Source organism: Lutjanus erythropterus, chromosome 8 (assembly GCF_056507025.1).
Source record: "Lutjanus erythropterus isolate fLutEry1 chromosome 8, fLutEry1.hap2, whole genome shotgun sequence".
Lineage (NCBI taxonomy): Eukaryota > Metazoa > Chordata > Actinopteri > Lutjaniformes > Lutjanidae > Lutjanus > Lutjanus erythropterus.
In genome coordinates this window covers 33,425,146-33,450,203 of record NC_139324.1, presented here as the reverse complement: position 1 = coordinate 33,450,203, position 25,058 = coordinate 33,425,146, and the positions used below count along the sequence as shown (strand labels likewise).

At 39.9% G+C, this 25,058-nt stretch overlaps 2 protein-coding genes across 9 annotated transcripts in view; one reads left to right on the top strand and one right to left on the bottom strand.

Annotated features, from left to right (window-relative positions):
- The window catches only part of map2 (microtubule-associated protein 2), a 150,323-nt gene extending 134,068 nt beyond the window's left edge, over positions 1–16,255 (top strand). For 3 of the 8 annotated variants that reach the window (XM_084725341.1, XM_084725340.1, XM_084725346.1), the window contains 5 exons: positions 3,859–3,951; positions 7,298–7,379; positions 10,300–10,412; positions 12,632–12,845; positions 13,884–16,255. In XM_084725341.1, the coding sequence (XP_084581467.1) occupies positions 3,859–3,951; positions 7,298–7,379; positions 10,300–10,412; positions 12,632–12,845; positions 13,884–13,906 (525 nt within the window). In that variant the 3' untranslated portion in view covers positions 13,907–16,255. Of the gene's footprint in view, positions 1–3,858; positions 3,952–7,297; positions 7,380–10,299; positions 10,413–12,631 lie in introns of all 8 variants that reach the window. The other 5 variants (XM_084725347.1, XM_084725342.1, XM_084725343.1 and 2 more) reach the window with 4 other exon arrangements.
- Positions 15,906–23,057, bottom strand: myl1 (myosin, light chain 1, alkali; skeletal, fast). Its single transcript, XM_084725348.1, has 6 exons — positions 22,822–23,057; positions 21,617–21,644; positions 19,603–19,746; positions 18,221–18,394; positions 18,042–18,119; positions 15,906–16,419 (listed from the first exon to the last, which is right to left on the bottom strand). Exons 1-6 carry the CDS (start codon positions 22,948–22,950, stop codon positions 16,391–16,393), a joined length of 582 nt encoding a protein of 193 aa, XP_084581474.1. The 5' UTR covers positions 22,951–23,057; the 3' UTR covers positions 15,906–16,390.
- Between the last annotated feature and the right edge of the window lie 2,001 nt (positions 23,058–25,058).

Sequence of the window (25,058 nt, the reverse complement as noted above, 5' to 3'; positions counted from 1 at the left end):
TGTTGCGGCTAAATTTATTTGAGATGTTTTGAGAGACTAGTCGTGGGTCTGTTATTGAGTTTTCTAGTTTTTCCCTTTCCTGGTAATAGCTCCAATTTCCAGTTGTTTACTCCGGTCATAATTTGCTTCTTTTGTAAAATGTTTCGTTCTGAATGATGCTCACGCGAAAGATGAATTTTACAGACAAAGTGAAAATGGTTTGATCTCCTTTATTCTGTTATTTTTCCTCCCTGCCAGCATAATTGTTTCCAGCTCGGGCTGGGTGATATTGACAAAATCAAATATCAATATTTTTAACCAAACAGCTCAATATCGATATTGCAACGATATTGTAGAGATGACGATCAGCGCTTTCACAAAATATGATGAGGTTTTTGTTAAATTATCATCAGTAATGTGGATATAAATAACAGAACCACTAAAACAGTCTGCACACTTGGAAATAAGGCTGAGGTTCTACCCAGAGCCATTTGCTTCTAAAGAACCTTTTTTTAAGGAAAAGGTTCATCAAGGGTTCTTTGTGTATAAAGGGGTTCTCGGTAGAATCCCCTGTGTGGGTTCTAGATAAAACTCTTGGACTATAGAAGAGTTCTCTGGGGGTCCTGGGTGGAACCATTACACCACAGAAGGGTTCTTTTAAATCTCTCACAGAAGGATCTGGATGATTTATTTTTTCTGACGGTAGTAGGAAAAACCCTTTATGTTTGGTTCTAGGTAGAACCCTCAAAAGTCCTTTACAAAAGGTTCTACCAGGAATCATAAAGGGATCTCCTCAGGGGAACAGCCGAAGAACCCTTTATAGTTCTAGTTAACCTCTTTATTGGTAAGAGTGTGGTAAGTTTAGAAACTACTACTGTAATGCAGCCTATAAAACCAGGAAAAGTTATAATGCTAATAATAATAATAATAATAGAATTCTATATTTCCCAGCCTTACTTATAGTGTGGTGTGTGTCCCATGTTTCACAGTAATGTGAAGTTTTGTGGGTCTGTTCTGACTACAGATTCAGTCATTTTTGTTAATTTTTTGTCAAGTTAAACGTGTGACTCTTCTTCTGTCATTGTTCATTCACTGCGCTGCACAGAGGACAGGTTGACGTCAAAAGAAAAGAAAAGGCCCAAAGCGTTTATATTATTTTAATTAGGACCAGATGATAAAACATCATCCCTAATTAATTATCATAATGGAATGAGGAGCGCTTCTCTGGAAAATGAAACAGCTCAAAGAATGGTTATGTACAGTTTCATTTCTAATTTCCAACGTTTTATTCAGGACTGCGCGCCATTATCAGCTCAAACTGGGGGCACTTTTTTATGGTGTCACTTTTATTGGTTGTGAAGGCTGTTTCATTTCAGCTACAGTTTATTCCCTGCGTTTGCACTTCAACTTAACACCAGTAGGACAAACTTAATAGAAATTTCATCACTGTGTGACTCACTCAAGGGACGGTAACAACAGTAAATAGACTGCTGACTGGGAAACGAATGGATCCTCTGTAAACAAACAAACAACCACATTCAAAACTGAAGTTCTCTCTTTTTGTTTGTCATTTGTAACTCTATTTCAAAGCATTTAGAAGTACACTCTCAGAAATAAGGGTTCCAAAAGAGTTCTTCTCAAAGGGCTGAGGTTCTGCTGAGAACCATTTGCTTCTGAGGAACACTGTTCGTCAAAGGTTCTTTTGTAGGACTAAGGGTTCAAACCTTTTCTGCCAAATAACCCTTTTCGGAAGCAAAGAGTTCTTCAGGGACTTTTAAAAATCCCTGAAGAACCCTTACGTCAGGTTTTCTGTGTACCGTAATTGAAAAGGGTTCTCGGTAGAACCCCCTGGATCGGTTCTAGGTAAAATCCTAGGAATAAAAAAAGTTTTCAGTACAACCCCTGGGTGGGTTCTAGATAAAACCCTTTGAATAGAAAAAGGTTCTCTGTAGAACCCCCTAGATGGGTTGTAGATAAAACCCATGGATTATTAAAAGGCTCTTGGGAGAACCCTGTTGATGGGTTCTAGATAAAATTCTTGGAATATAATAAGGTTCTTGGTAGAACTCCCTGGGCAGATTCTTGTTAACACCCTTAGAAGGTGGGAAGGTTCTGGATAGAACCTCCAGAGAGGGTTCAACCAATGAACCACAGAAGGGTTCTCCTTTAGAACCTCTCATAGGGGGTCTTGGGTGGACCTTTTCACCAATGGTTCTAGATATAACCGTTTATGGTCGGTTCTAGGTTGAACTCTGAAAGAGTTGAAAGTAAAGGTTTTACTGAGAACCAAAAAGAGTTCTCCTCTGGAGACGAAGCTGAGGAACCCTTTATGGTTCTAGTTAGCACCTTTATTTCTAAGAGCGTATTGATTTGCTCCTTTAGAAATCTTTAGTCCTGTCTCCACAAAATGCGTTGAATATGTATGTATGTCTTTTTCCTGCTCTCTGGTCTAATTCCCATTGCTTTCACTGTGCTGCTGGGTAAAATGTATTTATTGTTACTCTGCTGTGTCTGCATCTCACTCCTGCTTTCTCTCCTTGCAGCTACAGAGAGCCATTTACCATCACAGCACACTCATTATTTATCATCCTCGCACCCTAAACTAAGGGTCTCAAGTGTTCGCTGCTTTTATTTTGCATCTTGAGTCTGAATGCAAGAACTGCAAAACAATGGTGGAAATTCTAGCAACTTTTTCAAGTATGTTCTCGAGGAGTTGCCTCGTTTTAAAAGGTGTTATAGTGATTTTTTTGAGGCCAGCCTAGAGTAAAGAGGATCCAGACGAAACCAGAAACCAGTGTCGGGGAATGTTACTTTTAAAAGTAACTTGTGGCTGTGTCGTGTTACATTCTACACAATGCTTGTGGTTCCACCAGCCGTGCTGCAGCGCATCCCTGAAGTGCTTCTCCGCTCTGCTCTGCGGATAATACAGAGCTGGAGCGGGCAGGGAATCAGACAGAAACATCAAAGAGAATCTGGTCAGTTTTCAAAATAAAAGCCCCTGTGCAGACCTGCAATCATAAAGAGAGACAAAAAGGAAACTATTAAACTGCATAACCAACTTATCCATGGTAGAACCACAAAAATCTGAGCAAGTCAGCATAATCAGGTGGTAGAAACGCTCCTGGTAGAGGATAGAGGAGGTTATATCGTCCTGATGATCTGACAATGACCTGGACAGAGGCATTAAACAGGTAGCATGTTTCAACATGTAATAAGGCACCAGTTGGCCTCTAAAAACACATTCCCCACATACAAACAAATCAAACAGACTCACCCAACCATAGTTCTCTGTAGTTTATTCTTTAATATCACAGGAGAAGTTTTTCGAAATGTGCTTCGGATGAGACTTCAAAAGCTAAAAAGCCTCTCCAGAGGTGGGCTGGATGGTGGTGGAACATCGACTTGAAGAAAGTAAAGAAAGTGAGGAATTTGTTCAATACCTCCATCTCGAGACCCAACTTGAGATTCATTGCGATTTCAGTGTCTTTCGAAACAGTGGGCCGTCCAACCTCTGTCTCAAATGCAAAAAAAGACAGTAAGCTCTCCAGGCAGAGGTAGTTCTTGCACTGGTGGTACCGGTAACAGACTGCTTATTTGAAAATGTAACTAAGTAATTGAGTACTTGAATTGCACATGGAGAGTCAAAGCTCATGCAGTGAGGTTAATCTTGCTTGCCTGTTAGTTTAGAGGCATATGTTTGTCAAGAGCAACAAGGGAACCACCAGGTCAAATATTACTGTCTACAGTCAAACAAATGACTAGGAGAGAATATGTAAACAGTGGGGGGATACCATCTGTTTAAGAGACGTTTCAAATGAAGTGCCATGCCAGAAAAGCCCGAGCCTTCTCCCACCTCATTCCTCACCTCCGCCCCTGCAGGTTCTCATCCCCAGTGTTAAGCTGGACTATAGCCATGTTCAGTCTAGGTGTGGGTCCTTGGACAGGCGGGGCTACTCGGCAGGAGGTGGAAACGTGAGTCTTGTGCCACAAATCCATTGTCTCTGTGTTCATGTCAGTGTTATTTCTCTGTTGTGTTGTGTTTTTTTCAGTGTTTTTTTTTTTTATTTGCACCTCACTTTACAGCTTCCCAGTTTACTGTAAAGTCACTCACTCATTACAGCAGCAGTGTTGGTGCTCTGTGCCTGACTGCTCTTGATCTCGATCGACACGAGCAGTTTTTCCAGTATTGGTTTGTGTCCTGCGATGATACTGAGGGCTGAATGTCTCGTCCTCCAGCGCTTTATGACATTCAGGACTGTAGCTGTGGTTTTGACATCTTTTTTAGCCTTGGTTAAAAGAAAAAAAAATCTTTGTCTGTGTCTTTTTGCTAATTTGGTGACTCAGTAGAGGAGAGACACATTAAGCGGAAGCAAACTGTCGCTGGTAATCCAGCAGTGCATTGTAATTTCTGTCAAGATCAGCTGCACTTTGCACCGTTTACGTCATTATTTCCATGCGCTGTGACATTTAATTTCACTATTACTGGCGAAGGTGCACTCTTAGAGGCTTAAGAAGAATAACACAAACATCTTTTATTCATGTGGTGCTTGCGTGTTTCACTTTTATTGTACATCAGTTAGAAAGAAGACCCTAAAACTACTGTAGCACTCTGCATGAAGCACTTAGTTGATTAACTCCAATTAAAGCCATCTAAAGGTAGCAGGTACAGTGTGTGCTCCATCTGCTGTCTAATGCAATTAAAAGCACAGTTATGCAAGCTTCATGATTACATTAAGGCAATTAAAACTTCTCTCACCGTAGTCTCTCTTTTTATATTTGCATCTCACAACTCCATTTTACTGGGGAGACAGAAACGTGTTTCATCTTCCTTCCAAGAGGTTAAAAAAACAGATCATGTGGTACAGAAAATTCATGGCAGTTTATATAACCGTGTTGGGTAAATTTCATAGCGGCGTTTACCAGAAACAAGAACTAATCATTTCAAGAAAATCACAGTTGTTAGTGGAAGATTTTCAGTTTCTGCAGCCATACAAAAAACAAACAAACAATTGTTTTAATTCCAGTTTTGCAGAAGTGGCAATATTTACTGGTTAAATTGTTACTGTTTGGATCAGTGTGATTCCAAACTGTGTTTCACTGCACACAGAGAAACATAAAATCAGTGGTCTTTAAATATGTACATAATCACTAATTAAGCTTTTAAAAGACATCAGTTAGATGTAAATAATAAATAAAGAAAAGATTTTCAATTTACAGATTTTTAGTGACTACTAAACTAAACTTGCTTACCCACAAATAAATGTAAAATAAACCCCAGCTATCTAATTACTCATATCTCATGTTTAAAAACTAAACAAAAAGGAGATATTCGTCCCTTTAAACTCAGTAGTGACACATGTGTATGAATGAAAGGACTAGTGATATTGGTCATGATTGTTACCAGCCTCTAACACACCAACTGATAAGACATGATAAAAATGTTAGCAACACTATAAAAACTTTGCTCTATAAACATACTGTACTTATAATGCTTTATACTTTGCTTAAAGCAAATATTTATGAGTACTTAAAACTATAATTTTACATTGCTTTAAGTGCAGTATAACACATAAGTATGTTTATAATGCATTACAGACATGGTGGTTGTAGAAAGTGGTGTTACAAAATATTTTTCCACCACTCTCACATTTGTTTTGCCTTGGTTCACAAAATGATTCCCTCAAATTAGCAGCTGTAAAGCCTTAAACATGTCAATCAGAAGAATCACGACAGAGTTTTTTTTAGTTTAATACAAAATAAATAGCAAGTGTAAATTTGCTTTACAAACACAACAACAACCATAAACTTTACAACAAATGTAACACATAAATATTCAGTTTTATATGACAAATCATTTCTACCAAAGTTCCAATTAAATATTTCGTCCAATTGTAGGAAACAAAAAGAAAAGAAAAGAAAGCCAGCCAAAAATCACATTTATTTTCACCTATTTTTCTACCTTTCAAGATTATCTTTTGTGCATAGATTTGTTTTATTCATACAGATCAAATTCTGATGTAGAATATAGGATCGTCCTCACTAAAATGCTTCATCAGTTCTCTTTCAAATAACTGAAAATAACTGAATATCATATTACAGGTGCAAAATTACAAAGTTAATGGTTTATAATGCAGACCGATTCTGTTACTAAATATGCACTTAATACACCTGAGTGCACCTCTCCCTTCCTGCCAAACTGTAGTATAAAAATACTAGATAGGTTTTGCTTTATAAATAATGCAAAAAGAGAACATCATATGAATGAAGAAGGTTCCAACAGTACAGTTTCATAACAACCTGATCGCTGGAGAGACGAGCCAACCTGCAGCCTGATGTTCACCCACGCCGACACAAACCACATCTCATCTCTGTTTTTACACTCATGCTGTATTTCTGTGCTGGTGTTCTGCATGTGTAAGGGCCTCCTGGTAGATCATGGTGTTGTGGTTCAGTAACGTGGCTCACGACCTGCGTTGTTCATCACGTCTCACTTTTCCTGTCGTTTTTTTTTTTTTTTTTTCTCCTCTCGGGCCATGTAAGAAAGCAAAAGACAAAAAAAAAAAAGAAAAAATGAAGACCAAATCATTGGTTACAAAAGTCATATCAGTTAAATCGGTGACTTGGCAAAGTGATCGCTGACCACAGGCGTGTCCCAGTGATTCATCTCAGGATGTGGTGTATCTCCTCTCGTTCATTGTGCTGTGTCTAAAGCTTCGTAGCTCCGCTCTGTTTGCTGTCCCATCGGTTCACTCCTCCTATATCTCTCTGTGGTTTTCTCTCCAGATCCCCAGGGTGTGTCACATAGCTACATATCCTTATCTCCTCTCCGCCTGTGGCCGCTTTCTACTGTGCACTCCTACTGTACTGTCTTACGCTGAAACCTCACTGTGCATATTTGACAGGTTTTTTGAATGTGCCAAAACATTTTTAGCTCAAGACACAGTCACAGCACAGAGCTTGTATTCGATCTTGGTTTGGTTGGTTTAACAGACACCAGCAGCTCTCCACACAGCAGAACACAAGGACTGTTATTTAATTGTCACCGACTCTTGTGCTTTCTTGCTTGTGTTTTGTAATAATCACATGCAGTTAGATGTCACTGTGTTGGAACGTGGAAAACTGCAGCCTTAATTCCTCAGTTGAGACCCAGTCATTTTCTTCAAGCAGCAGCTAACGCTCAGATATACTGTAATTCAGAAAAGGGAAGATACTATTTGGATCCTCTGTCTGAGGATCATTTTGAGGTCAGCGGGAGTTTGTAACCTCTTGGAGAACTGTTAGCTCTGACCTTGTCTTTTCCTGACTTTGCTTCTTCCAGGTGATGATACAGAACAAGAAGATTGACTTGAGCCACGTGACCTCCAAGTGCGGCTCTCTAGACAACATCCATCATCGGCCAGGTAACAGTCAGCCTGGACTCGTTCAGGGGGAACTGAGGGGTAACACTGGGGGGGTTGGCAGCGGCGAAATAAAGGTTAGAGAAGCATGTGTATGACCAGAAGGTCACCGCTGCAGTCTCTTACCTTGAAATAGGAATTTATATGGGTCTTTAGCCCTGCTTAGCTGCACTTAAACAAGGTAACGGTCTTTCATGACCTGTTCAGTTCAGACTGTGGTTGTACTGGACAGCTACCAGATGTGAATGTGCATTAGGGCAGAAAATCACCAAATGCAGTGCACAGGGCTGGACTGCTGTCTCCTTTTTGGTTTTTTTATGCTTCTGTGCTGACAATAGCTGTGGACGGGCATTACGTTTACAATCCCTCAACACCTCGAGGGATTTTTTTTTTTCAAACTCTGCACAAATGTTCACTTGAACTCAAGAATGAACTGATCAGATTTTGGTTTTCAAAGGTTGCTGTGACCTGAAGTCCCTCCCTATCTTGTGAAAACAGTATCTCAGAAACGCCTGGAGGGACTCAAGGATGAACTTAGTTGTTATAAAGCTCTACAAGCTTTAGGTGATTGTCGTTGCACCATGTGACGAAGCCCTCTATCAGTCCTGTGGACACCTCTGTAAAAACGGTCTGCAAGTGAGTACAGCATGTTTCTCACTGGAAGTTATTCAATGGAACCTTTGATTTTGCAAAAGACTACACTTAATACCTTTTATTAAATTCTTTCAAAGACTTGGATAATGTAAACTGCAATTTGAGTGGTTGGGGGAGGCATACAACCACGACACGGTAATTCTACTTCATGCTTGGTGAGGAGCACAACAGGATAACCAGCAGCAAGACACAGGCAAGAAGTGTGGAGGGAAAAGTTGGACTAAATGAACTAGGGAAAAGTAAAGTAAAAGTAAAAGCATGCAGAACACGAATGTGACTGAATTGGCAGTTTGATAGGATCTCAGCCAGGTGTAAATGCAATGCAAACTCTGCCTCCTGCACGAACTACTAAGTATTTCAAATATTTTCAAAATATTTGATACAGATCATGTTACCAGGTGTAAATGGGGCCAAGGAGGTGTCCTAAGACTTGTTTATCTGCAAGCCATGAAATTTAATGCACTGTTAGCTGTTAGTTAACTGGCAACAAAGTGCAATCTAATCCAATTTAAATAATGAATACGATTTGCAGTTTATATTTAACTCCTGAAATAACACTCCCATCAGATGAAGCTCCGGCACTGATCTGTGGAAGCAAAAGCAGTAAACTACATTTGGATTGACAGCTCGATGGATCTGTCCACAGGCGGCCGACTGTGGGAGGTGTTGTGATTCGTGGAGGCCTTGTTGTGTTCTGTGTGTTTCTACCCTGAGCGTGTGAGTGGGGAGCAGGATGTCCATGAATTGTTGATCAACTGTATTGGGTCACACCTGGAGAAGGTTATACATCCAGTTTTGATTCTTTTAAATTCAAATTGCTCTCCGTGAAACAGCCAGAAAAATCACAAAAGACACGCTCAATGATTTGTACCCACTTCGTTAAGTTTGATTGTCTCAGGACAGTGTAAGAATTTTGTAATGCGATCATTCAAATCACTGAAATGTGCCATAATACATTTGCTGTTACCAGTAGTATCAGGCTCACTGGCCATATCTTCACATGCAGGTTTGTGTAAGTGTCTGTCCAGGGGAACATCCTTGGTTGCAATGCCTGACTCTGCAACATCACCTGTTATGACACATATTCTGTCATCCGTGATGGCGTCCTCCCCTTGACCCCTTCCTCCCGTCCATCTTTAGTTCTTTATGACAGTGCAACCTTCAGGTGACACGGCAGTAACTGCAAGGCCGTAGTCAACTGAAATTCAGCCTACTCTTCAACCAATCATTTCGTTGATGTGGGGGGAAAAAAACACACATTATCTTGAGATTCATGTAATCAGCCACAGAGAACTGATTCCACTCTACCTGTAATATTACAACATTAGTCCAACATTAGCTCAGCCTGTTAGCCACATTTAATTCCACTGCTGATGTTGCTGACTTTCCTCTTTGGATCTCTTAAAGCAGCACTTCAGACTTCGAAACCCGTAAAGCACGTCCGTACTCTTTGATGCCATTTTCAACACTTTCTGACACATGAAGCAGGACGCCAGCCTTATATAGCATTACTGGGGTATTTAATATGCTAATTCACAGTTGACATGAACACAAATGTGGCATTCCTCATGTCTGTGGGGATCTTTTGCACAGTTATGTGAAATCAGGAAGGGTTTGATGAATCTGAGGAGGCGCACTTGTATGAGACAAATGCATGAAAAAAAAATGCAAGAAAGTTATGATAAACATACGAAAATGTTCTTGCATGAGGCCCACTGTTTTTTGGGAAGTAGTAAATTTGTAGTAAATTATATTCATTTCACTTCTACTGCATTGTGGTGGTGGAAGGACTCAATGACAGACATGCCAAAACATTTTCAAATGAAACATCTGATCTGCATAATAAGATAACAAACAGTGGTAACTGGCATGTATATATGTCTGTATATTATATGTAATCTGGGTGAATTGACCCTTTGAACTCTTACTTTTAAATGCAAGACAGGTTTGAGGTGTAAAAATCCCCTTTCCCCTCCTAGATGTTGTGCCTGCTTCAGGTCCTGCAGCTCCCCCTGCTGGTTCTTGTCTGTGATTTCATTTTATAACCTTCATTCACTGAGGGATTGCTGAACATGCAGGTTCTTTCACTCCAGCATTACACACTCACCCTCCCAACAGACCTTTTTTTTTTCTAAAAGCGAAATTTCCAACCACTTCGACTGTTCGTTCACCTTTATTCAGCTGCTGCCAATACGTGAACTTGAAAAGATACCTCATGTCTGAACTCTCCTTGTCCCGTTTTTCCTCTTTCTGTTTTGTTTTTTCCCAGGGGGCGGCAACGTGCGTATAGAGACTGTGAAGTTGGACTTCAAAGACAAAGCCCAAGCCAAGGTGGGTTCCCTGGATAATGCTCACCACACTCCTGGTGGAGGCCACGTCATGGTGAGTGTCCGCTCCATGATCCCATTCCATGATTCAAAGGAAAACAAGTTTTTGAGAGATTGTCTTACTAGTCAAATTAGATATAAACTCTTTTCCTTATGTTTTAGTGTAATTTCCTAAATAAGACATGGTGTGCAGGCTATTCAGTTTCTCTACTTTGTTAATTTACCTCTAACATAAGAGCAGAAAACAGAAAATAATCCAAATGTTTATAAACATTACTGTAATCCGTGACGGTTCCCTGGCCGTGACAAATTGATGAAGGGGTATGATTCTGTTTGGATGTGAGAGATCCCAGGTTCTTTTCCTGGACGAGCCCCCAGTTTGTCACGGCCTGGCTCAGACATCACTCAACGAGGGAGATGTAGACCGAAGGCAAACAATAATTAATTTAAAAGAAAGACTAAAATAGTAAACACAAAATAAACTGAGGATAAGATGAGGTGTGAGCATTAGTAAGGTATGGTGAGGGTGTGTGTGTACATAAGTGTAGTGTGATGAGAAAATGTTGTAGCATACAGCAAAAAAAAGCGCAATGCTCAGGACAGAAGGGAAGAGGAGGCTCTCAGGACTCCCCCAAAACTTGGTATTTCTTTTAGATGGGTGTGGTTTTGCAGTGCACGCTTCAGCAAACTCTTTGGCAAACTCTGTGACCATCTCAGCCTGTTAAAATTAGGCAAAGTAGACTGAATAATACATACATGCACACATATACGATAAGTTTATTTGATGTTTTTAAGCCTTTTAAATCCACTTGTATGAATCAATGGATAGAAACTAGGTGTTTTTACCACTTCACCTCTGATTTAGTTATATTTTTTCTAGTATAACATTATGATGGACAGTTTTAGAATTCATGTGCCGTCAGGAAAAAGGCATTTGAAAACCTGCATTAAAATCTAATGTTAGCTGTGGCTGCAGTGACTCTCTCTCCTGTATGTTTAATCTTGGGGTTAAGACAGCGATTAGGTTAATAACCAACATTTTGGGGTAGAGTTTTGCTATCTTAACCAAAAAAGTGACAAGATGACCCAATGAGAGCTCATAAGAATGTGGATTAGGCTCACAACACTGTGTGTGAGGCAGGACAGAAGGCGCCACCCTCGGGCGAAGGTTTTGGGGGAGTCCTGGAGGCTGTCAGCCAAGAAGCTGTGTTTTTTATAGCTGGAGGGCCAAAGTACTTCCAACTGAGGTAGTCACTCTGCTCCTCAGACATAGAATAAACAAACAAACCAGGGAACCGTCAAAAATATAGTTTTATAAGATAGTTTTATAATCTAATATCATGGAGAGTGAAGCTAATTAATTAAGTCTACATGTAATATTCATTAAAAAAAATGTTTAACAAGCCAATCTTCCAAAAACTTGTATTTCTTTATCTGCCTGTGAGAGTAAAGGTATAGTATTCGCCGCTATCAATAAATAATTTAGAGTTTAATCCAAACACCCTGAGCTGTGTTCATCACGTATTCACTCAGGCTCTGAAGTCAACACAGAGCAACAGCCTCTGAGTACAAATCTCTGAAGTTAATCTTTGGTGTTCTTATATTTGCAGTCGTACTAAAACTCACAGAGATACATATAACACCCAGTCTTGAGAATTGGGACAAATCATGTCCCACCTAAAAAAATGTTTAAAAATACATCTCTAAAATTTGCTCTGTGCCAGAAAACATCCTCGTCCCAGACAAGAATTCATAACATTCATAACATCAAATTTTAAAATATGTTAAGTCTTCAAAATCTAAAACTAACAATAACTAAAGATAACATAGGCATAAAAGTATGTTATTAATTAAATATCAATTAATCGATTTTTTTATAAAACTTTAGGGCCTTCAAACTTTTAAGTTGTGTCCCTGATTTGCATCAACTCCATCAGATCTTTACTTAAACATGAACAAGAATCATGCTTTAAAAATGTGTATTTGGAGTAGCATTAAAAGAACTTTTGGCAGCTTTAAGAAATAAAATGGATCACTACAACTTTACTGTGAATGAAAAAATGTAGTTTTGTCAGATTTTCCATCTGACGGAGTTGACTTCACTGGCCCGTTACAAGGTTTAATAGCCAACAGTTTGATCTTTGATCCTCAAAATACAGTTTTGTCCCAGTTCTCAAGAAAGAAAGATAAATATTTTCATTCTTCATGATATGAAAATGACCTATTTCTTCTTCCCCATCCACATCCTACATCACACCACCTGCCTCTTGTTAGATTGAGAGCCACAGGCTGTCGTTTCGCGACCACGCCAAGGCGCGAGTGGACCACGGAGCCGAGATCATCGTCCAGTCTCCGGGCCTGTCTGGCTCGGTGTCCCCCCAGCGCCACCGGGACAGCCACCTATCGTCCTCCGGCAGCCTCAACATGATGGATTCGCCGCAGTTAGCGACCCTGGCCGAGGACGTCACCGCAGCTCTGGCCAAGCAGGGTTTGTGAACACTGGATCTCTGGATTCCTGCTCTGCACCCCAGACATCCTCACCGTGATCCCTTCAAACTTTTCTGCCACCCTGAGGCCGACCTCAGCTAAACCACAGCCTCTAAACATCTCCACTTCAACACCCATCACTCGACTCTTAAGTAGAGACTCGAATTAGGAGCTACTGTACGGTCCTCTTTATTTCCTGTCTATTTTAAATCCAGATATGTGCTATTTCTGATTCATTCTGTTGGCCTCTCTCTTTTTGAATGATGTTGCATAGAATAGTTCAGTCTGAGCACTGGTCCTAGATTAAGTGGTATATATATATAAAGTGGGGACCAGGTATTGGCTTGACTGGTCCTGGTCAGTGTTTTGAAGACGCTACAGCCTTTTTTTTTTTTTCTTTTTTTTTACCTGAAATAAGAAGTAATGTGACCAGCGCACCACGCAGCACGTGTTGTTCTTGCTCAGTAAACGTGCATGGACGCCAAACCCCCCTAATGAACCAAGCATCCTTACTGCAAGTCATTCTTGTCATCCAATATATAATATATTTAACAAATATATATAGAAACATGTATAAAAATACAAGGTCTTTGCCATCTTACATGTCCTAAAAACATTTTAAAAGGAAGTGACAAAATGGCTATAAAATATACCTGTAAAATTGCATTACTGCAAGAACTAGGTCATGTTATGACAAGCATGTATTGATTCTAATATTAAAAAGAGGCTATTTTGTAATCTAAAAAAAAAAGGATTTTAGTAAGTTATTTCCTCAATTATTGGATAAAGATAAAACAAGTTCATGTTTTGTAGTTATTAGTTGTTTACAGTGTAATGCTTGGTGACAATGTCAGACAGCTGAATTGGTGTTGCTAAGGAATGCATCTCAGTCCTGTTGAAGAGCATCATACACGTGTACCTGCTCAGTAGTTCAATATAGACGCCTGTTTATACATCGGAACAATATTAAAAACCGGAGCTCATTCCACAGAAACCTCCATCCAAAAGGGAAACAGCTCAAAGTATCTTGTCTTTACAGCTGCAGATATTCATCTCACGTGAGCGAACAGTACAGACATTCCCCGGGCTGATGTTGCACTCATCAGGACCGTCTGTCGTCTGAACCGCCGAAGAAAGACGCTGCGAGCACGCAACCTGAGATCGAGCCGGAGATGCAGCTACTCTGAAATCTGTCTGTGTGTGTGCGTTTGGTGCAGATCCCATGCCGTTTTACGACGTATGCTACCGTATCTGGGTGTTTTGTTGCAATATGTGGGAGAAGAAAGGTGAAGAAAATATTTTGAAAAATCCATTAAAAAGACAATTCATGAAGAAAAATAAAAATGACCGAGGGGAACTCCTCGGATCCTGTTACATCTGTTAGGAAAACAAGTGTTTGGGTGATCTAGTTTCTTTTTCAGACACCATTTGTGGTATATCCTGCCTCCTGCCTACTTACTGCCCTCACCTGCGACTGTTTGTTTGCTTCTGTGTTTTTTCTGCATACCCCATCTCCGTGTGCCCCCTCCCCACCTCCTGCTCCACCCTACAGCAACTGTAAATGTATTTAAAAGGTCAAGTAGATGTACGCAGTTTTTCTCTTGTTGATATGACACCAATTACAATAATTAATGACAATAAAAAGGACAAAAAGTGATACCGAAGTACTGTCATCTGTTCAAAGACACAAAGCTAATGTTTTGAATTTTTGGAAATACAGTTATTTGCTTTCTTGTTGAGAGTTACAGGAAAAGGTCGATACCACCCTCAAGTCTATGTGGTAAAAATGCAGGGTTCTTATGGGTGCTGGAAATCCTTGAAAACCCTTGAATTTTAATGTAATGTTTTCAAGGTTTGAATAGTACTTGGATTTTGGATAAAGTGCTTGAAACTGTAATTGCAGTGATTTCATAATGAATCACTCTGTGACTGAATAGTTTGCTTTTTAGATAAAATAAAAGAGGTCAGAGAGCCTAATTGCTTTTGCTTTTCTCACAAAATAAAGAAGACCCGTCGCTCGCCACTGCGTGTGTGGCCAGACCGTGGACGTCGACCCTCCGATGGAACAGCGAGTGGGAGGCTAACAGCTGAGAACAAGCCAGGAGGTCGCTGTTTCAATGAGCGTAGGCTGAAAAATTAAACATGTTTTTAAATTGAAAAGGATTTTATTGAAACTGAAGTAATTGTTTTAGCAATTATATCGGCTCAGCCAGGTTAGATAGGATTCAAAGTCTACTTAACAGACAGGTGACACATTTTAAAACAGGAAACTGTTATGTTTTTCCTTTAACTTGTCACCCTTCTGTATCATGAAACATAAACTGTTTTTATAGCACACTAACATCTGATTTAGTGTGATGAAGAAAATCAAATGCTACAAGGTGCAGGAGAAGCTTGAAAATGCACCTTGAAGGTGCTTGAAAAGTGCTTGACTTTGGCTTTGGAAAAGGTGTAGAAACCTTGGTTTGGCCCCAAATGTAGCAAAAATACCTCTAAAGCTTTCTAACACAGTTTATGTCATTTTTAACCCACAATCAGGGTGTAAAAAAAGTTGTATGCTGAGCTATAAGAGAGTTGCTACATCTGTATGTGTTCCTTTGCTCTTCTGTCCCCCCCACACCCTCCCAGCTCCGCCCATTTAATTGATCATAAGATGCACCTGGTCCAAGTGAGGTGCTCAAAAGCACCTGTGTCAACAGCAGAGGACAGAGGCTTCTGCCAGGGGGACTGCTAATGTTGCTGCTGTTGCAGCATAGGGTTATCCTTATGTTTTGACTTTGTGCCTTTTTGTAAGTCTTGATCTCATTTGTCTTGATTTAGTATCTTTGTTGTTTGTACTTAAATAAATCCCATGGATTTGGTTGTTCCAGTGGTGACTTTTTCTGGGTTTATTTGGGTTAATGGTGGCATTTTGTTTGCCCCAGTAGAGCCATCTTGGAGTCGGGTGTAACAGTGGTATCTGTCTTTCCCAAAATGTCAGATTATTCCTTTAAATACACATCTGTCTGAATTATGTATGCAAATGATTTGCATCAAAGAAGTAGAGTCGAAACTTTGGAAATAAAATGGGAGTTTTTGAAAAGTTTATTGTGAAATGGCAGAGGACACAATAAGTTAAGACCTAGGGATGGGTTGGGTGAGGAGTGGATTCATTTTGATGGTCAGTCCTGGTCAAAACCAGTCACTTCGCCGGCAGATAGACAGGAAGTGACAGGAGTAGGTGGTCATTATTATCCCTGTTCCACAGTGAAAACCAGTGATGATAAAAAACCCCAATGAGACGGGGGCTTGGATGACGATGAGGAAAAGAAACATCTCGGTGGAAATCAGGGCTCTTTCCAAAGAGCAGGAGGAGGAGAGAAAAATAAAGCACCAGTTGGACAAAAAAAAGTGTAGAACAAAACAAAAGAAGGGTTTAGGAAAAATGACATCTCATAGTCCTTTGTTCCCCCTGCTTCCTCAGGTGGTACAGGAAACAGTGAGTGGATGTCTTGACACCATGGGGTCTGCACATATACGATGCTCACCACCGCAGTGGCAGGGTCCTTACACAGACATGATGTGCTTGACAAAGGCTGCAGATGGAGACCAGGGCAGCACACAGAGAGGACAGGAGACAGGGAAAATGAGTGAGTGAGGAGACGAATGCAAGCTCAACTGCACAGCTAGAACAGCACAGTTCAGATACACAATAAAGTGTTTGATCTGGATTATGAACCATGGAAAATACTGTACGTTCACTCTATTGGAATAGAGTCACTTTCTGGGTTAAGTATGCATTTAAAGGGGCACTCCAGGGATTAATTACTGGACCTCCGTAAAGGTAGAGGACTTGAGACAAAGGTGCAAAACACAACATTCAGCCTCACTATGTAATGAGAATAAAGTCAAGTCAGCTCAACACAGCAGGGATTTGCATCTCCGTTACAACAGAGCTCCCTGCTTAAAGGTGTGTCTCTAACAGAAGATGAGTTTAGTTCAAGAGTGCCAGTGGCAGATAAATATTTAATTTCCTATAAATTCTTCACAATAACAGTCCTTCCCATTATTGTCTTGTTAAAAAGCTTTTATTACGAAGCAGCAAAATTGTGAAATATTAGCTTGTGAGCATGAAAAAGTAAAGTAAGGCAGATACCTGAATGTACAAACAGCGAAGCGAGATAGAAACTGAACGTCAAACCACAGATATTCAGTTAAAATCTATTAAAGCACTGAAAGCTGAACACACAGAGAACAGCTGCCTTTCTGCTCTCCAGAGACACAAACTGACAAACATGAGTAGAGTCTCACAACAGATGAGGGGGAGAAGGGTGTCATGGGTTGAGTATTAAAAGTGGTAATAAAAATGTAAATCAGCGCAGCACGGTTTGACTCTGCATGCCTAAAAGTGCCAGTGAAAAAGCCCCTTTAGTCCCTGTAGTCTGTCCTCCTCGAATTCTGTTTTCATCATGGCGGCCTGGTGAGTAACTTTCTTATATCGTAGCCAAACAGTACACTAAAATGTGTTTCTTAAAATATTATACAATAGAAATAGGCAATGTAGTAAACGAATCTTGAGCCATATTTGATCATGTTTCTGGAAACATTTTAAGTGAGAAAAACACAATGTAGCAACATAATCTTGATCTATATTTGTTCAACCTTGCCTAGTTTTGGACAGCTTGATCTGAGTTTCCGGAGCCTCTGTTGGAAACCTGAGCTGTTTGATCATAATGTATCTCATATTATAACTAAACATTACACAAAACTCCATATTAGATCTGAGTCTTGTTAGCAGAGTATGTTCAGGTGTTGCGTTCCTATTTTTCTGCGATTTTATTGAATAAACGAAGCACGCGTTTGTTTTGGTTTGAGATGCTTGCGACCTCTAGTGGCATTAAATGTACCTTTAAAAAGTCATCAAAATCAAAGCAGCAAACATCGAGACACTCTGACTTTTAGTCCCTAGTATGAGTCAAGCTAAAACAACGACAAAATGCAAAAACGCCAGATCTTATGTCGCATAATACAATTCCTTATTAATTTTGTTAGAGCCAAAGATGACATACTACAGAGTGGAGTGCCACTTTAAAATGATGCAATAATTATTGTCAATAATTACATAATATGTTAAATAAACAATAAACTATGTGTAGAATATAGAATACTGTTATATTAGCGTAAATAATTAGTCTTAATGTCATAATTTGCGACTCACCCTCGTAGTTGACACAGCCGTTCTCATCCTCCTGTCCTGCCATGAGAGCATCAATCTCAGCCTCAGTCATCTTCTCTCCTGTAGGGGGAGACAGAGGACAACCAGTATTAATAACACTCACACACACAGAGTAAAACACACACAGAGACAGACACATGAGTGCCCTGGCCCTGACTCACCCAGTGTTGACAGAACAATACGCAGCTCAGCGCCCATCACTGTGCCGTTGCCCTCCTTGTCGAAGACGCGCAGACCCTCAACGTAGTCCTCGTATCCGGCCTTGTTTGGGCTGTTGATGATGGTCTGGAGCATCGGCAGGAAGCCCTCGAACTCTACTCTCTTGTTGCTCATGTCTGCATGAAAGGAGACAGCAGTGACAGTCCGTCAGACCAGTTACATCCAGAGGTGAACAAACCAGGCAGGCTTGAGTCAGTCAACAGGTACCACATGGAAAAAATATCCTTGTTAACAATTTTTCAGCATCAATAATGTATTTCCACCTGCCAACTGCAGGCTCTACTTCTCTACAGGTTTTGGAGGTTCACGATGGAGAATAGTGTTTTTGACAGATACATGTTGTGTTTGTTTTTATTTTTCATGCATGTTTCGTGCTTTTCAGACAGATACTTTGTGAGGTACAGTTCTGGCTGTCAGTAATGATTTGAGCATCGGACCAGATCAAAGGCTCACATCAAAACTGCAATCCTTTTTCCAGATTTCACACAGCAATCTGTGTGATTAAAAACACAACAAAACAAACACTATAAAATAGACCAGCTTTTAAATGGACGAATATCATTGTTGCATCGACCTCTGAGGGTTAAAAGACTCAAATTTGCTGCATGTCTGACTACAATAACCTTCTCAGTGGGATGTTGAAAGCTGTTGACTTTTGCACGTGACCCGGCTGTAGTTTATGGGGTGGGACAGTACATGCAGCAAGGTGACAACTTTATAGGCTAGCTAGCAGCCCGTGCAGGATTTTTGCTTAATTTCTAAGACATCTGACAGATCTATTCCAGGGGTTCTCTATATAACAAATATTTGATGAGCAAACTGATTTTAAAGGAAAGTAAACACCTGATTTGATTCAACATGACTGATTACAGCCACAAAAGCAGCTACTGATAATTTCTTCCTACTAATCCACAATTAGACACTTTAAACAGCATTTCTCTTTTAAAATTGTACAAAAAAACCCACCATGAACACCAGTGATGAATGAAATCATTACTGGTTACCACATGCGCACTAAACATCGCTTCATTCGAATCTGCTCTATGAACTACTGATCGATTATGTTTATTTGAAAGTGATGACTAGTACGCACACTGCAGATCATACTGACATCCAAAGAAAAATCACCAGTTAAATCACTTCATTAATGTAACTAGAGGTAGTATCCTGTATGTCCAGTCATCTGCTGTAGCCTTTGAGTCCCAAGAGGAAGTATATTATTTCGGGAATAGAATAATTTTGCATGTATTGATCAAATAGCATTAAACATCCAAAAACCTCTAGTTAATTCAGTGATAGAACAAATGCGGAGTATATCTCTTACCATCAGCAGAGGGGTTTCCCAGCATTTTGTTCACCTCCTTGTTGGTGGGGTTCTGTCCCAGAGCGCGCATGATGTCAGCGATCTGGTTGTAAGCCACCTTGTTGTCGCCCACCCTGTCGAACAGACCGAAGGCCTCCCTGTAGTCTGCAGATCGGCGAGAGAGAAGAAGAGATCATCGCCTCAGTGAATCACATACTCTCATATTCATTCATCTGTTTGTTCATCAGTGAGTGTATGTTAACTAAACTGTGCGTTGTCATTTTATTGATATAATATTTTAGAATATTGCTTTTTATGCACTTTTTTCTATAGAAAGTTTCTGTTGTGCAGTTAACTCACTCAGTGTGCAGGTTTTTTATTTTATTTTCAATGTCCATGTTGTCTGATGATATTTATAAGATATATATAATATATATATCTTATATATAAGATATTATAAGACAAAGAAGCTGCTGTAGTATTATATCCACTATGATAATGCCTTGATAAAGTAATACGTCCTTTAGTAATATTAAATTACTCATGTGCAGGATTATGTTTATTGGTGCATTTCAAGTTTCAAAATGTATTTTGAATTCAACTTATGTTGATAAAAATACATTGTTTTGTTTTGTATAGAAAATACATCTTGTGTATAATATTTTTTCCCCACAATGGGAGACAGTGGTTTGCTTTTCATCTAGCGTCTCTGTGTCTGTTAGACGCCTGCCAGCAGGTGGAGGCAGCTCCTCTCCTAACTCCAACCTGACAAAGGAAACATATAACAAGGGCAAGACGTCTCTATAGGTTGAGGTATTTTGGTCTGAATGGAGTGACTGTCGGGCTCCGTCACCCCTCAGACTATTTCCATCCCAGCTGTCTCTTCTGTCTCTCTTTCTCCCTCTCTCTCTCTCTCTCTCTCTCGGCAGGGCTGTGGGCTCTTTTAAAAGACCACCTTGGAATTGACAAACATAGCTGAGAATATGAGCCCCCTCCTTTTAAAGGCAAGGCCCTCTGTGAGTGAGCCGAGCAGAAGCAGGGAATGCTGACTGCAGCATTACGAGCAGCCGGCCAGACGACAGGTCTGGTCCAGTGGTGTCCAGTCCGGGGTCAGAACGAGCCAATTAATGCACGTTTTTATTTCTATCAAACATTAATCAAACATTATCCCAATCTCTCTTTGTGTAATCCCTGAAATGAGCTGCTGAAATTCTTTGACTGCTATGAAAAAAATGTTTTTCTCTTGGCAAGTGTTTTGATGTCACTGATCCACTGACACAGGGTGGCATGACACCAACGAGCAGCCAATAAACAATCAGCAGTTCATATCAGGACACAGAGATTAGCTGAATTTATTTGGCCTCCCCTCATTAAATGAAGCCCTTCACATCAGAGGTCTCAGGCCATGTTCACTGTGTTCTACCTGCTCTGATCTGCTTGCGTTTGTTCAGAATGAAACCCTGCACATCTTTAGCACTGGATGCACAATACACTACTTTTAATATACTATTTCTTGCAAAATGTTGCACTGACAATCACTTTATGTGTGCATTTTTGTTTTTTTTTTAACATAACTAACAATTGACATAGCTAAGAAACTGTGTTTTTGTTAAAAAGGCCACCGTGCTGTGGATGCTTTCTTTGTGATTTTTTTTAAATTTGCTTCACCTGTGCCGCTGATGACATACTTGTTGTGTGTTTTGTGACACTTAAAATTTACTGGACACTTGAATGTGTTCATAGTATCAGATTTCACAAGACATCTGCTCCTCTCAATGAATGTCTAAACACCAGAATGACAGGTGACCATCTGTCATGAGCACCATAAGACCAAGTCTGCTGCAGACTGGCGTCATCTTTGAGGTAGTACTCTACACTGAACTAATTCATCTCTGACATAGTGATTTATTATACTGATGTATTTTTTTCCTGATTTGGCAGACACCAGGTCATGTAATATTTTCAGTAAAGATGAGTTTTATCGGGTGCATGAAGTGTCACATGGTTGCAACTGTAAAAAATGAGGTGTACTTACCGTCAATCTGGTCTGCGCTGAACTCGATCTAGAAGCCGATACAAAGCAGCCATATTAGAATAAAACATACAAGGAAAATAAGAGTGTCACACTTTTAATCACCAACACAACCAGTTTTATTGGAGGGGCCAGAATAACCAGGCTTCACACTTAATCTCGACCAATTAATCAGGTCTGTACACGGGGATTAAACTTGTCTCTTTGCCAAAATTAGCTTCACATGGTGGCACCCGATCTGTGGAGGTCCATCTTTAGCTACATTAACATGTCCACATTTGGTGTCACCCCGTACTGCCATCACACACAAGTCACCACTCTGTTAGTCCAATCCAGTCAGCCAGGGGGTGTGGCCTAAACCGTAGTGAGCTATCCATGGTTCTAGTAATTCTCAGTCCTCTATGCCAGGTGTTTCCATGCTGTTTCATGTCAAGGACCCACACATTAGACCACTCACCCTGAATTTGAAAGGATTTTGTCTTAAGGAATCCCCTCTTTTAACTTTTAGGTTTGAAAATCATAAAGTCCTCATAGTCAGTTGATCAAACAAGGATCACTACTCCTATAAATTACAATTAATCAAAACAACCAACCTCGGTTATTTGCTTGTTCCAATTTCCAAAAAATGTGATAAATGTTAAAATATTCTATTTCTCATTTTGCTGGAGATCACTCAAGGACCCCAGTTGGAAAATCACTGATCTACACAGCCTTGAATGTGGTCCTTAAAACATGCTGCAGCTCTCACTAAGTCACTGTTAACTCGTGCATCCAATCATATATGATTGTATAAATGTGTGAACTCTGGTTCAGATTTTTTCTTGTTCTTGGCCAGTTATGTCAAAGTAAAAATGGATGTGAATTAAATCAATTTAATTCTATTTAGTCCACAAAAACCAATACTACAAATCTTCCTTCTAGCTGTGATGCATGTGCACTTGATGCATGTGCATTCAGGCTGCATTTGCCCTGTGAATACTCTGACACTTGTGATCAAAGTTACTCTTTGTTTATTGTCATATTATTCCTCCATCAAATATGTGAAATAAAAATGTTAAAAACGACTGGGGCTTCGTCAAAGAGCAATAAAATCGATTAATTTCTGTCATGCAACTCTAAGTGTGAATGGAAAAAAGCTCCAGCTCCTCCTGAGCAGCCATCATCGCATCTCCATCCCTCCCCACATCACACGCTTTTTCTCGTTTTACCTTGACAGCGGACAGGTCGACGGCGGCAGGTTTGGGGGCAGGGGCTGGCTCGGGTGCCGCTGCAGGTGCTGGCGCGGGTGCGGGCTCGGCCTTCTTGGCGGGAGCCTTAGGGTCCTTCTTGGGTGCCATTTCTGCTGATAGTAGAAGGAGTTTGTCCCTGACGCACAGACAATTTCCGGTTCGGGTGACAACACAAGGAGTGTAGCACAGACTGGAGGGGACTCGGAGCAAGAAATCACCGCTTGGGCGTATATATATGAGGCTATTTTTCCTCTTGACCCCCGTCAACGCTGTCCCTGTGTGAGGATTGGATAGCGGGCGGGAGGGGTGTGTGTGAGTTGAGGGGGTCCTCTCTAAACATGGAATATGGAGCTGCGGGCCAGGGAGTGTTTATTTATGCCATATACCTGTAATCAAAAACGAAAACATTGGAAACTCTAAGTAAGGTTATCTGGGGCCACGATTTCCTCTTCACACGTAAACAGTTCCACTTTTACGCACGGCTTTGCGCACCATTACGCACAACCTGTGTGGATCTGTAGAACATTCTCGCCAATTTGAGAATGATTTGGTGCTTTAAGATTAAGAAAGCAGAGTGATATTCGACCCGTATTTGTCCTCATCTTAATCTCATGTGACAAATAAATTTTAAGCGCGGCATTGCTGAGCATTACGCACAACCTGGATTTATCCAGAGGATATTCTAGGCCATTTGAGGATGGTTTAGTACTTTGAAGTTAAGAATGACGACTGATTTTGGACTTGTTTTGTCCTCTATTAAGTCTCATGTTACAAATAATCCTAGTCAGCGACTAGTCTCTCAAAGAAAAACACTTATTAAAACCCAAATTGAACATTGAGGAAGAGAGCTGTTGATAAAAACCTTTATTTACATCATACTCATGAAATTATGAATAACTTCTCTCAATGAATTAGAAAAAATATAAACGTAAAAGAATGTAAAACATAATTAAAACATAATTAAAAGCAGAGTCAGACAGACTCTAATAGCACCATTAAAGTAGATTAAAGGTTATAAATATCTCACAGATTCTTCTCATTTTGCAGGTTATTTACAAGAAGGTGACTGGCAAAATAAATAAATAAATAAACAGATGCTTAGATATTCTATTTACAAACTGTGTCTGCAGCTCCAGTCTCTGAGGGTGGGGTGTGTTTTTTGCTATAAAGTGAGTAGCAGATCAAATGTGGAATTGCGTAATATCTTACTCTGGTAAACATCAGCCTTGATCGGGTGAGAAGTTAATGTTTCAATGAATGGCCAGAAGATCAAGTGAGGGGGGGTTTCCCAGAAATGAAAAGGGCGGGCAATGAGTACTTCAGTATCAGTGTGGATCTCATATAAACTGTAGTTGAGGGTAATTTGTATTGTAGCTAATCTTCTCACCAATGGTCTTGTTATGTACATCATAAAGAGCCATTAGTAATCAGAGACTATTTTATAACCAGTTAAAAACTCCTCGTTGTAGCTTTGACGTAAACTCTAGTCACTTACCATCTAATTTAAAAACTTTATGTACTTTTATCCTTCTTACTTTTATCCTACCTAAGATCTTCAAGTGTAAAGTCAAGTCATAGCATGATGTCATAAAGCATGTCTCAAAGGGCTGTACATAAAATAAAAACAGTAATGAACATTAGGAAACTATATAAAGATATAAAACAGTGATATAGACTTCATATTGTCACTGTCCACTGTCAGCCTTTCAGGAGCTAAGAAAATGATATAAAACATTTTGATAAAACATTTAAAAACATTAAGTCACGTCTCACATTACCAGCGAACATCATGAGCACTTTCAGAAGGGTGGAAGTTATGTCAAAATGTCAATAAATAATTTTTGAGTTGTTGGGTTTTTGCCTCATTACACACATTTTTATTCACCATAGTATTACTCATGTGACAGTATAACTCATCTCTGACTGCAGCTCCTCTGGACTCATCAGTGGCTCCATCCTTACCCAAGCAATGCACTGAACTTTATTTGAAATATAGCAGCGATCAAAGAGTTTGCCAAAAATATTTATACTACATCCTGTGCCTGTGTGAATCTGGGATAAATGTGCATGAAATGATGCACATCATGTCTACAGTATCTGCATTTGATGTAATGGTGCAGCCATACGAGCATGGAATATTTAGATGAATATTTTACTCAGTATGAGCATCTTACATCTGAGAGAAACAAACACATTTAGAATATATATGTGTAAGT

Excerpts from the sequence above, each read along its gene's own strand:
- myl1 (XM_084725348.1), bottom strand. The coding sequence starts at position 22,950 with ATGGCACCCAAGAAGGACCCTAAGGCTCCCGCCAAGAAGGCCGAGCCC. Across the intron at positions 18,395-19,602 it reads GGGAAACCCCTCTGCTGATG|ACATGAGCAACAAGAGAGTA; the intron begins GTAAGAGATATA and ends CCTTTCATGCAG. Across the intron at positions 16,420-18,041 it reads CGGCTGTGTCAACTACGAGG|CCTTTGTCAAGCACATCATG; the intron begins GTGAGTCGCAAA and ends CTCCATCTGCAG.